This window comes from Drosophila mauritiana, chromosome X, assembly GCF_004382145.1.
Source record: "Drosophila mauritiana strain mau12 chromosome X, ASM438214v1, whole genome shotgun sequence".
NCBI lineage: Eukaryota > Metazoa > Arthropoda > Insecta > Diptera > Drosophilidae > Drosophila > Drosophila mauritiana.
In genome coordinates, this window is record NC_046672.1 from 7,264,373 (window position 1) to 7,275,247 (window position 10,875).

The window sequence follows — 10,875 nt, forward strand, 5'->3', positions numbered from 1 at the left end:
AGCAGCAGGGCAAATATATTCATGACGATTTTCGAGACAGGACCTGCACAAGTCCATCAGTTGCTAGGCCGAAACTTAAATATCTATATGTAGATATATATAAATATATATGTGTACACCCATCGCATTTAAGGCAAATCTCGCATCCGCATCCAATTCCCATTCCCATCCCAAATCCAACCAAGTGCGTCGCTTAATTACAAAACGAACAACGCATAAAAACCAACAGAAACAGGGTTCGTCGATGGGCCACCTCCTACATTACCCCCAAGGAAGGACACTATTGTCTAACGGGACTCAATGCCATACCATGCCGTACACTGCGAGAAAATGTATTACTTTAATGAGAGGTAAATACAAATTCAAATATGCATATGCTCTAACCGAGTAGAAAATAAATATTGCTGGCATTTGAGTCAAATCTTGTGATAGTGCATATCAAAATGGTCATCGCGTGTTTGGACAGTGTATTATCCCGTATTCCCCCCACACTCTTTCACTCGCCGTCTCATCGTTTGACATTTGCAATATTTGACATTCAAGTAAAGGCATAAATTTGCCTTTAATGAAATCCAAAGGCGTCCTGGCCATGGGGATGTATCTCTCTATATGGCGGGGTGTCTGCACCATATGAATGTGGTTAAGGGGGGTGCTGGCTGAAATGGGGGTCCTTCGGCCCCGTAATTCGTCCCCTTTGACGACCATTAGGCGGCCAACCGCAGCGACAGCTGGCACGGCCAGCAAATTACAACAGCGGAAACGAGTAGAGTCTATTGAGCGGCCATTGAACATGATGGCAGGAACGTGTCCTTGGCTTTGCTTTTTGAATCACATTCGGTTTTAGGCTCCATTTTAAACATGCTAATACAATAATACCATTAAAGGGGTTTTCTTCAAACACCATCCAAAAGAAAAAGAAAAAAACTACAAAAGCAGACAATTTCATTGTAACAGTGTTATATTCATAAAATTCGAAAGGAAAAAAAATTACATCAACAATTTTGGATAGACTTCTTGCTATTAAGGAATACCCCAAATCTACTGATACATCTCAAAAATGGGCCCTACATTTTTTCATGACGACGGATTTTCATAGTGTGGAGTCGATGGATATACTATGGACATCACATTGATCGACTCTTGATGTGCATTTCCTTATAAAAGTATTTGACTTATTAAAAATATATATTAAAACAAATATTTAGACTTCGTTGTGATCTGGAGAAGTATTTGTTTGATTCAAGGGAGGGTATACATTCTTATTCATCTCTGTGTCTTGAGGTGCTTCCGAGTCCTTTAAGTATTTATATTTATTTATCCTTTTTCTCATAGATAGTAGCGACCTTACTACTTGAACACTACGGTTTTGCATTCTGGGATTTTGCTTTGTAGCTTTCATTCCATTGTGATAGGGAAATAGGCTATGTGCAGTATCAGTAGCATTCAGAAAATACTTCTCAATTTGTGATTGCTTGACATTCTCCATAACCTTTGGTGCCTTGACCTCTTCCTCAACTTGTGGTGGCTTGACCTCCTCCTTTTCATCTACCCATACAGGTTTTCGATCTTTGTTACAAGCAGTTTTGCAAAATAAAGTCTAGTATTTTCAATTAAACAAATAGGATATACAGATACAAATAAAAAAAATAAATCCAACTTACATTGTACTTTTGCACACTCATCATGAAAAATATAAAGATACCTAAAAGACCAATGGCACATGAGGTCAATCCAAACACTAGCATCTGATCATAATGTGTCTCCTGCGTATTCATCATATAGTCAATCCCCATGCATAGCTTCAGAGCAATACTTCCTATAAAGCCGTTAAAGCCCTCTGGAATACATTAATCATTTGTATGGTAAAGCACGGGTAATAATAATAATATACGATCTCAAGTGGAAAGTTAGTGTGTTTAAATGGGTGGTGTTTTAGTGGGCGTGAATGCTTTGAATGGAAAAAGAGATTTGCAATTAAAAACTTGAAATCTGCGCAGCGAAGGCAAATAAAATGCAATTAGCAAGATTTGAATTAATTAAGTAGTAAGTACAGTCGTCACCGGCTACGGCAAACAAGTTGATATGGAAACCCCAGGCTCGAAGTTTCACATTATTAATAGCTGAAAAGTAGTGGAATACGGAAACTGGGTGTTGTGGGCGGGAGGCGAAGACGTGTGCCAGACAACTCATACACAAACACATGGAACAGTTGTCTTTTGTTTATCTTGCGCACAGACATAAGAAAAGTGGGAGGTGGATGTGAGAGGTGGAGTACCCTTGCAAGGACGATAAGGAGCGGCAGCAGGAGCAACAACAGCAAAGTGCAATTATCGCAAAATACCTTAAGGTTTACATCGTCAGTGTGGCGGGAAAGCAGGGAAAATAGGAAAATTCACAGTGGCCCACAGGTGTGCCTCCACCGCCGCCACCGTCACACGTTTCCCCGCCCACACTGTCTGCTGGTGTTTACCCAAGTGCTTTGTATTGAAGTGCATTTTGGCATGTAATTTGTAGTTCTTTGCTATTTGATTTTTCAAGCTGCGAGCTTAACCCAAACCAGGATCACTTCCAAACTTAGTAAATCGTTTGCCACAGGGAACCCCACGTAATGAGTATCGCCGGAAACTTCATTGATTTACCAATTAAAAGATCGCTTATACCGTCCAGCAATTCTTCCCAAGCAGCGATCAAATTTGTAAGATGATCAGCACAAAAACGAGTAAAACGACGAATGGTGGTACAACAGACAAAATAAAAAAAAAAAAGGTGATATGGGAAGAGGGCCTTTGAAGTTCGATAATTGCAAATTCCTTGTGCATGTTTCAGTTCGCATCAAATCGTCGCGCAATGATCGGATTTAAATCAGCGGCGACCGTGGCGCAACTAAATTGATCTTTTATCGCTTCAACGACACTGCTGCTCGCGGGAATCGAGGATCGTTTCGTATCAGAGATCGGAACGGAATGAAGCGGAAGGGGGATAATACTCCTATGGGATCGGATTGGATTGGTTCGCTTTAGTTTGGCTTTGAGGGGCTCTTGGTAGCCGGCGCGTAAGAGCTTACAAAATACGACAACGCACAGAAGCACATAACTCAGCTGATGGAGCAAAAAGGCAATGCGAGCCACGAAGTAGTACGAGTAGTGCACTGGAAAAAACTTATTGCCATAAGCCATATATGTATGCATATTCCGGTCAGAATTGAGGAATAGCAAGCAATCACACAGCTAAAAAGCTGCCAAAAGTGGGCAAATTACTATATTAATTTCTTTCGGTGCAACACTAAAGCAGCAACCACTCAACCGATTGGAACATGAGGATCGACGACGACGACGACGTTCACGCGCTGGGATTAAATCGGAAGTTATGCGAATGTCAAAAGCTCGTCTCGTCTCCCGCCCCTCGAGGAGCCTTGATTGGTGTGGAAGCCACGAGATTCAGAGATGCGACCGATGAAGAGATGGCCATTCGGCTGCCGGGAGAGTGATGAAGTAAAAATTGTTACCGTATCGAATGCGGATTAAAATCAGCTAAACAAGTTGCCAGTCGCATTGGTCGCTCAATGTCTGTCGATCCTCCTCTCTCGCTTTGGCTCTTCCCTACAGCTTCTTTTCACTTTTAGCCATATTGATGGGCCGCGGAGAGGGTCAAAGCGAATCGATAACGAATCAATTAGGAGTTGTTCGTGGACGAGTATGGGGGTAATTTAAAAACGCATTTAACTGGGCATATTAATTAACAGGTTATTACGTTGCAAGTGTAACGCTTTTCCCTATATAAAATCTATATTATGCCCAACTTTTAATAAACGCCAAGAAACGAATCGAAATCCTACTTGTAACTTCTGTTTCTTTCTCTAATCAGCAACATTTCAAGTGGCTGGGCAGGAAAATAAATAAAAAGAAATCGGTCGAAAATGAAAGGGATTAAACAAATAAATCACTTGGCTCCGTTTTCAGGACATTTTCGTCCAGATTTTTCACAACGAGAGGGTGAAACCAAAAGGGCAGAACAAAAAAAAAGGGTTGCCCACACCAATTAATGAGCTAAAAATTGTGCAGCATTGAATGAATTGGAAAGGATAGAGGCGAAGGATTTGCCGCTGTCCCGCAGCAAAAGAGCAAAATTAATGAAGATATTTCGCTGTCGTCGGACAAAGAAGGTGGGTGGGGGGCAGACTTTTGAGTTGAGGACCAAGAAAAAATCATTTGATTTTTAATTACGCTGATTTTTTATATTAGAACGGAAACAGCTTGGAATAGCAAACACCTTGGAAATTAACACGCCCCAAGTTGAAACGAGAGACTCGTCGACGACGACGGTTCTTGGTGACTGGTGACTTGGCCACTTGAGCCACTTGGATCGAAATATCTCGGGGGTCTGGAAAGTGAGTCCGGTACGGTACGGCCGTGGATTCGCGGATGGCACTGCCAACTGGCCCTGGCACGCACGAAAGGGTTTCAACTTAATTAAACCGTTTCTTCTTTTTTCGTACTTTTATTTTTCCTTCTTTTTGACGCAATTGAAAATGGTCGGTAATGTGCCGGGGGGAAATGTGTTGAATGAGAGGGGGGAGGGGGGGTTCTAAACTGGCAACTGTCATCGTATTGGCCACTGCGAAAAGTGGGCACAAATTGACATATAAAGTGCTTAAAATTTTCTTTAATTAAGTGTGACAAACTGTGGGCAAAATAAGCCAAGACGGCTGATGAATGCACTGCGCCGAATAATTAATAATTTAGAGCAATGTCATTTGATTTTCTTTTTACCAAAGTAGGCTTTTAAATATGTCAAATGAATTAGAAACACGAATTTTACGCGTACATTTTTGTTTGCCAAAACCAGTTCGTTTTACGCTAATGACTCATTGGGTACCCATTGGTATACCAATAAATAACCAAAAAGTAAGAACGAGGATTGAGAAGCCAGGCGAAGATAGGAAAAAAAAACGCGGATGAGGAACAGTAGTTGCCCACGCAGAAGCAGATAATGCGGACGACACTCAATGGTAGTAATTTGGAGCTCGTAAATAAGCAAAGTGCAGCATTAATAGTTGCTGATTAAGGAGCGCCGACGATAAATAAAAAATAAAGTAATTTAGATCCACGTATAAGAAGCGAACCCGAATAAAAGCTGGATTACGTGTACTGAAACTAGTGTAAGAACTTACCGAAGTCGCCTTCCGTGGAATTTGAGAAATGTAAGTAATCACGTATAACACTTTCCATTTTGTTTGTTTTGTGTTCTTTTTTCACTTTGGAAAATTATAAAACTTTTTTACTTTCCACAAAACTAATATATATTTTATGGTTTTCAGAGTACCCGTCCTTCTCTCTTACCTACAATTCTACGACTGACCTATAAGCCAACATTTTCCCCATATTTTTGGAGAAGTTAAAATTCCAGGCCAACTTAATTCACACAAAAATTGTAAGCAGCAAACTGAGTGTTTTAGCAAACAAGGAAACATAATTCAAAAATTCCAAATATTCATTTATATTATTCGTTTATGTATTCCAAATGCCAGAACTACATATGTAGATCCAGCACTTCGCCAAATTAGCCAACCAAAAGGGGCAGAGGCAATTGGTCCCAATTCGACATAAATAATAATCAATTTGGTATCAAATCGTACCACCAAAAGACGACAATGTCCTTGCCGAAAAGCGAAAGAAAAAAAGGAGAATCAGAATTGATGATTATTGCTTTTTGACAGAGATTCGCCAAGGCGACAATAAAAACAAGCCGGGGCAAAGGGAAAGTCCAAGTCCATGTCCTTTTATGAGGATTCGTGAGTTTTTGTGTTAGTATCAATAAAATAGCCGCACACACACGCACACACACCCGAAAAATGGAAGGCCGAAGGAAAAATATTTATGTGCATGTTATAGTAAGTGCAAAATAATAGCCGGCGGTCGAAATTAGGGGGGAGGAGTGACGAAAAAAAAGGGGGGTGGAAATGGGGATGGGAAATGTGAATGTAGTGGCAAAAAGGACACAGACACGTAGCACGCAGACTAGTACTAAAATTGTTTCAACAATTACGAAGGAAAATGATATGTGCTTCTTTTGGTGTTTGCGTGGGTGAAGGCATATGTGTGCGTGAGCTTCTGTATGTTTTGTGTCTGTCTGTGCGTGTGTGTGTGTGTGAAGGCAATAATGCACTCGACACTTTTATTTCTTTTTCATTAGCCAAGAAGCGACTTTCTCTTCTTTCCTTTTTCTTGGCATTTGGCATCTAATTCCCTTTCCACATTTTGGGTCGTGACCTATACATGTGTGTCTCGCCACGCCCATCGACAAAACAAAATTGGGGAAAGAGGCACTGAAACAAACACATTTCCAAAATCTGAAAGACATGGCAATAGTAATTTTCTTATACAATTTCGAATAAACCATATTCAAAAGATTTTTTTATATATAAGATAAGGTGGCATTACCTTTTTGATATATTATACGTATAATGCCTCATGGTTGGTTTAAGGGACATGCATATATATATATATATGCGTATATATGATATATATATATGAAATCAAGTAGGCATTCATAAAAATAAAATACCTGATCAAACTATCCATGCTTTTTACTGTCACTTTTAACTTTCCACCTTAGCTCGTCGCACAATACAAAATTCAGTGAACAATAAGATCTCGTAGGGATAACAACAAAATTCAACAAGACAAACATTCAAATATTTCGGATAATTTTTTGGCTTTTTTGAATACAGTATTTGTACTTAGTTTTAAATAAGGTTTAAGCAAAAAGTATTGAGAGAAAGAATATAAGAAACTAATTTTACACATTTAATATTTAATATTAAGAACACGTGAAGAAGACGAAATCGCTTTATGCTGCTACAACTAGCAAAAAACGTAACCTTAAGACGCCTGACTATATAGAATCTACACTTTTAATACACACTTTTAACACACACTTTTGACACTTTTCACACATGTAAGAGCTGGAGTAAGTAAGTACCTATCTAAGCTGTGTTATTCTGTGTATATATTTAACCACATGTGTATTTTATCTTGCAAACAGCTAACGTAACTAAGAATTGATGGTTTGATGACTCATCACATAAGAAGACATGAAACATAAATTCGCAGTTAACATTTTTGGAGACTAAGATCAAAATTCATGGAAAAGCAAAGTACTTTGGCCGAGCAATGATATAAGCTCTCCATTGATCAAGTAATATGGTAAGTTGTCAATAAATAGCTCGCGTTGCTCATCTCATAAGACTTTTGCTATATTATTTCAGGAGAAACATGACACCTGTCATAATCGGCATGTAAATCGGAGCTCAACAACCTCGACCACCTACCAGGCCATTCTATTCCATTGGACAACGTCTTTTCTTTTCGTATCCTATTTGTAAAGAAACAAAAATACACTTTGCGAAGAAGCACACCTCCATTCGTCTTTGTGTCTTTATATAAATTCCAGGATTTACGGGGAAGGCGCAAATTGCCCTGCGCTGTCATAATTTCTAATACCCCGAACCCCCAGAAATGTATGGCGCTCCATAACCCTACTTTATTGGCATTATTAGACGCAGTGTGTTTCTCCCAATAGTTTGCAATTAGATGGCGGGCAATAAAATTGGCAATCAACATAGGAGTAATCGAGAAAAATCGTACGGTCATTCAGGGCATTTTTATTTGTAGACTTGTAGCAAATAATTGAACATTCCACGCCTTCTATGTTTTTATTATCAACAACAACTGCGCACATTTCCCACCGCAGAAATCTATTAAAAAATTCGGTAGAAAGTAGCCCAAAAAGTAAGTTTCATGTGCGCGTTGTATCGTACAAATTATGTAAACATCGTGGGTCGAGGGGGTGAAAAATTATGAACCTTGAGGCAGATTGAAGAGAGGTTTTTTTGGGCTTTTGGGTAGGAGGGCGGTAAAAAAAACAGGGACAACTGCGGGCCCAGATGAAAAATTCGACCCTAGGCAATATTTACAATTAAAAAATTAACGTAAAACAGACCGAAGAAGGTCCATGACTTGGGGTTGTGGCTACGAGGTTTGCTGGAAATAAAAATTTGGGGGAAAATTCAAGGAAAAAACTGTGAAAAAGCCCTAAAATCAATAGGAAAAAACCTCAAGTGGAGTGAGCTGTGAAATATCTGACAATGTTAAAGTTTTGCATACATACACTGCGACAAAATCCAATTTCGACAAAAATTGTCAATGTTCTTGGACATATAACGTTGCACATCAAACCAATTTTTAATATATTATTATCATCAAGCACTTATTACTACTCAATATTTTCATATTGAATTGCCAACTGTTGCTTTACTTTTCCGTTTTACTATATCTATTATTTTATGTATAATAAATAATAATAGAATACCAAACAGGATGTGTTGCATACATACATATGTATATCGATAAGATGACATTTTTGCTGTGCATTTATATGGATAAGAAAAAGCATAAATGTGCTTCCAGGGGATTTTCCGCGAGGCCTAATGGAAATTGTATTTATCTCGTTTGAAGTTTTTCTCGTTCCACCACCGAAAATTGTGTCTCGCACCTTCGCCCCACACCACCCACTTTTCTCCACCCACCCGACGACACTTGGCCTCACCTTGCGCCCTACTCCCAAAAAAGCCCCCTACCCTTGGCCCATCAAGAAGCCTCAAGCGTTTTTTATAAATTAACAAACGAAGCAGCAGCAGCGAAAAAAATGATCAGAAAAAAAGCATAAAAAAAGGAAAAGCGAAATGAATATTTTTTTCTGATAATTTCTCTACCATTTTTATACTCGGTTTGCGGCTGTCAAGAACGCAGGGGAAAATATTTAAAATATTTTCATAGGTAGTTCGGTGGTGGATTGGGATATCTTCTGATCCTTGGTGTTTTTTGGGCTAATTTAAGCGTTAAACCGACTCCGGACAGCCAGATATATAAAAAAAGGGGGAAGCTGTAAAATGAACAGTTGGCTGAGTGATTGGGCGGATGGCAGGTGGGTGGAGGGTTGGAAATTTATGGGAACTGATTATTTAAATCCAGAAATTTGTGAAGCCAATTTGAATACCTCAACTTAAGTATCGATGGAATAATTCCAAATAACTTATTCTGAAAACATAATGAAAATTAAAACAATTTTTTGACTGAATCAGTTGAGTCATGCGGTGAAATTAGTCTTAAAATAGATTAAGAGATTTTCCGCATCATTGGTTCCGTATGCATAAAACAATGTTATTAGATCCGTTTAAATAACTTCTGAAATGCATAGAAATTCGTTCCTAAAACGTTTTGGGTCTGGAAATTTAATGCTGGCTTAATTTTTAAGACCAATACCACATATCAACATAAAATAACTATTTATACGCACACGTACGTTTCAGCGCTTGCAAAACACTTCACAAAATAGCCAAAAATTGCCAATAAACTTTTGCACAGATGTACAAACATACATACACAGGGAGTTTCATAATGAATATTCCCATTTACAATCGGACACGTAAAACGTGTGTGGTGTGGCCAGGACGTGCCTGTTTTGGCCAATTGCCTCTTACGCTTCGATGATGGGAAAACTTTTTCGATAATACTCAAAAATAAGTGCGAAAATTGTTGAAAATTGCATATGCAAAACACACAAACAATTGACGGAGATATGCACACTGACGCACACTACATTTTGCATTAGATTTTATTCATTTTATTCAGTAAGAGGGAAAATCAAATGAGTTTTCAAGGGAAAATGATTGAGGAACTTGTTGAAATTCTTTAAATGACTAAACGCACATAGTTGTGTATTGCAAATTGACTTGAATCCCTTATCTTTCACTTGTGAAAAATTTCGTCAGACAAATGCGCCACATGACGTCATTGATTTTGCATATGGGTTCAACCAATAATCTTTTATAAAACTGAAAGTTTCTTTAGAATTAATATTAAAACAGGTTTGCATATTCCTTAAAGTGTAAACAATAAGCTCGGTTGTAGACACTTGGAGAATGTGATAGAGGGTCGCAATCCTTTCCATCGGCTTTCTTAAATGTGAGTATCCGTTTCCGCCGGGAAATATTTGCATACTCCGAGCGATTCGAGGAGGATGCCAATGGGTGGGCGAATTTGTGGGGTAAAAAGAAGGCCTGTCAAATTTTATGATATCGCCAAACATAACTCATTGACAGCTTTGCATTTTCACATGCCGCCTTCGCCACGGGGGGGGCGTGGCGGGGATAGGGCCTGATATTTTCCGAAGGGTGGTAGACTTTGTCGCCTTCTGCATATTGCACAAAGTTATGAGCCGCAAATGATAAACGGCCTTGAGGGTTTTCCTGCTTTACCGATTTGGAGAGGGGGGAGTTATTGATTTTTACGTTTTGCATATTTAAGAAATTTGAAAATATCAATAAAATGACAATTTTGTACACTTCTTTGACCCTGCCAGTGTCGACAGCACTTAAATTTACATTTTCCAATTCCATTACGTATATTCTTTCCTTTTTTTCGAGCTCATCAGCAGCGCGTTTGTTTTGTCATCAAGCTAATTAATTAATTAGAAGCGGCAACAACAGCCACCGCACCGCAAGTGGTGTGAAAAATCGCCGGGACACACCTCGAAAGGCACACACACCACCTCCCTCCGCCGCGACCTTCGAACTCTAAGTGAGTGTGCAATAAAATGGTGTCCCCGGTCTAATTAGATGTGTAGTTGTGCTGTTGCTGTTGCTGCTGCTGCTATGCGTGTAATTCATCAAATGTCAAAGCCAAAAGCCAACTGACATCGACTGCACCTTTTGGGCGTGTTGTTTTAATATGCGTTGTACCCCTAATAGAAGCTCGCTTTGTACCTTTTCATTTCACTTTTCAATTGAAGGGGCAAATTGAACGAAGATCGAAA

General features: G+C 39.1%; 1 protein-coding gene and 1 long non-coding RNA gene across 2 annotated transcripts; one reads left to right on the forward strand and one right to left on the reverse strand.

The window, feature by feature from the left end:
• Nucleotides 1-940: 940 nt before the first annotated feature.
• LOC117147503 lies at nucleotides 941-5,340 on the reverse strand. The gene is made up of 3 exons (XM_033314407.1): nucleotides 5,171-5,340; nucleotides 1,662-1,837; nucleotides 941-1,597 (listed from the first exon to the last, which is right to left on the reverse strand). Exons 1-3 carry the CDS (start codon nucleotides 5,226-5,228, stop codon nucleotides 1,202-1,204), a joined length of 630 nt encoding a protein of 209 aa, XP_033170298.1. The 5' UTR covers nucleotides 5,229-5,340; the 3' UTR covers nucleotides 941-1,201.
• Nucleotides 5,341-6,658: 1,318 nt separating this feature from the next.
• On the forward strand, nucleotides 6,659-7,422 carry LOC117147834. The gene is made up of 3 exons (XR_004459876.1): nucleotides 6,659-6,973; nucleotides 7,045-7,205; nucleotides 7,268-7,422. It is a non-coding gene; the product is annotated as an uncharacterized LOC117147834 (long non-coding RNA).
• Nucleotides 7,423-10,875: the final 3,453 nt, after the last annotated feature.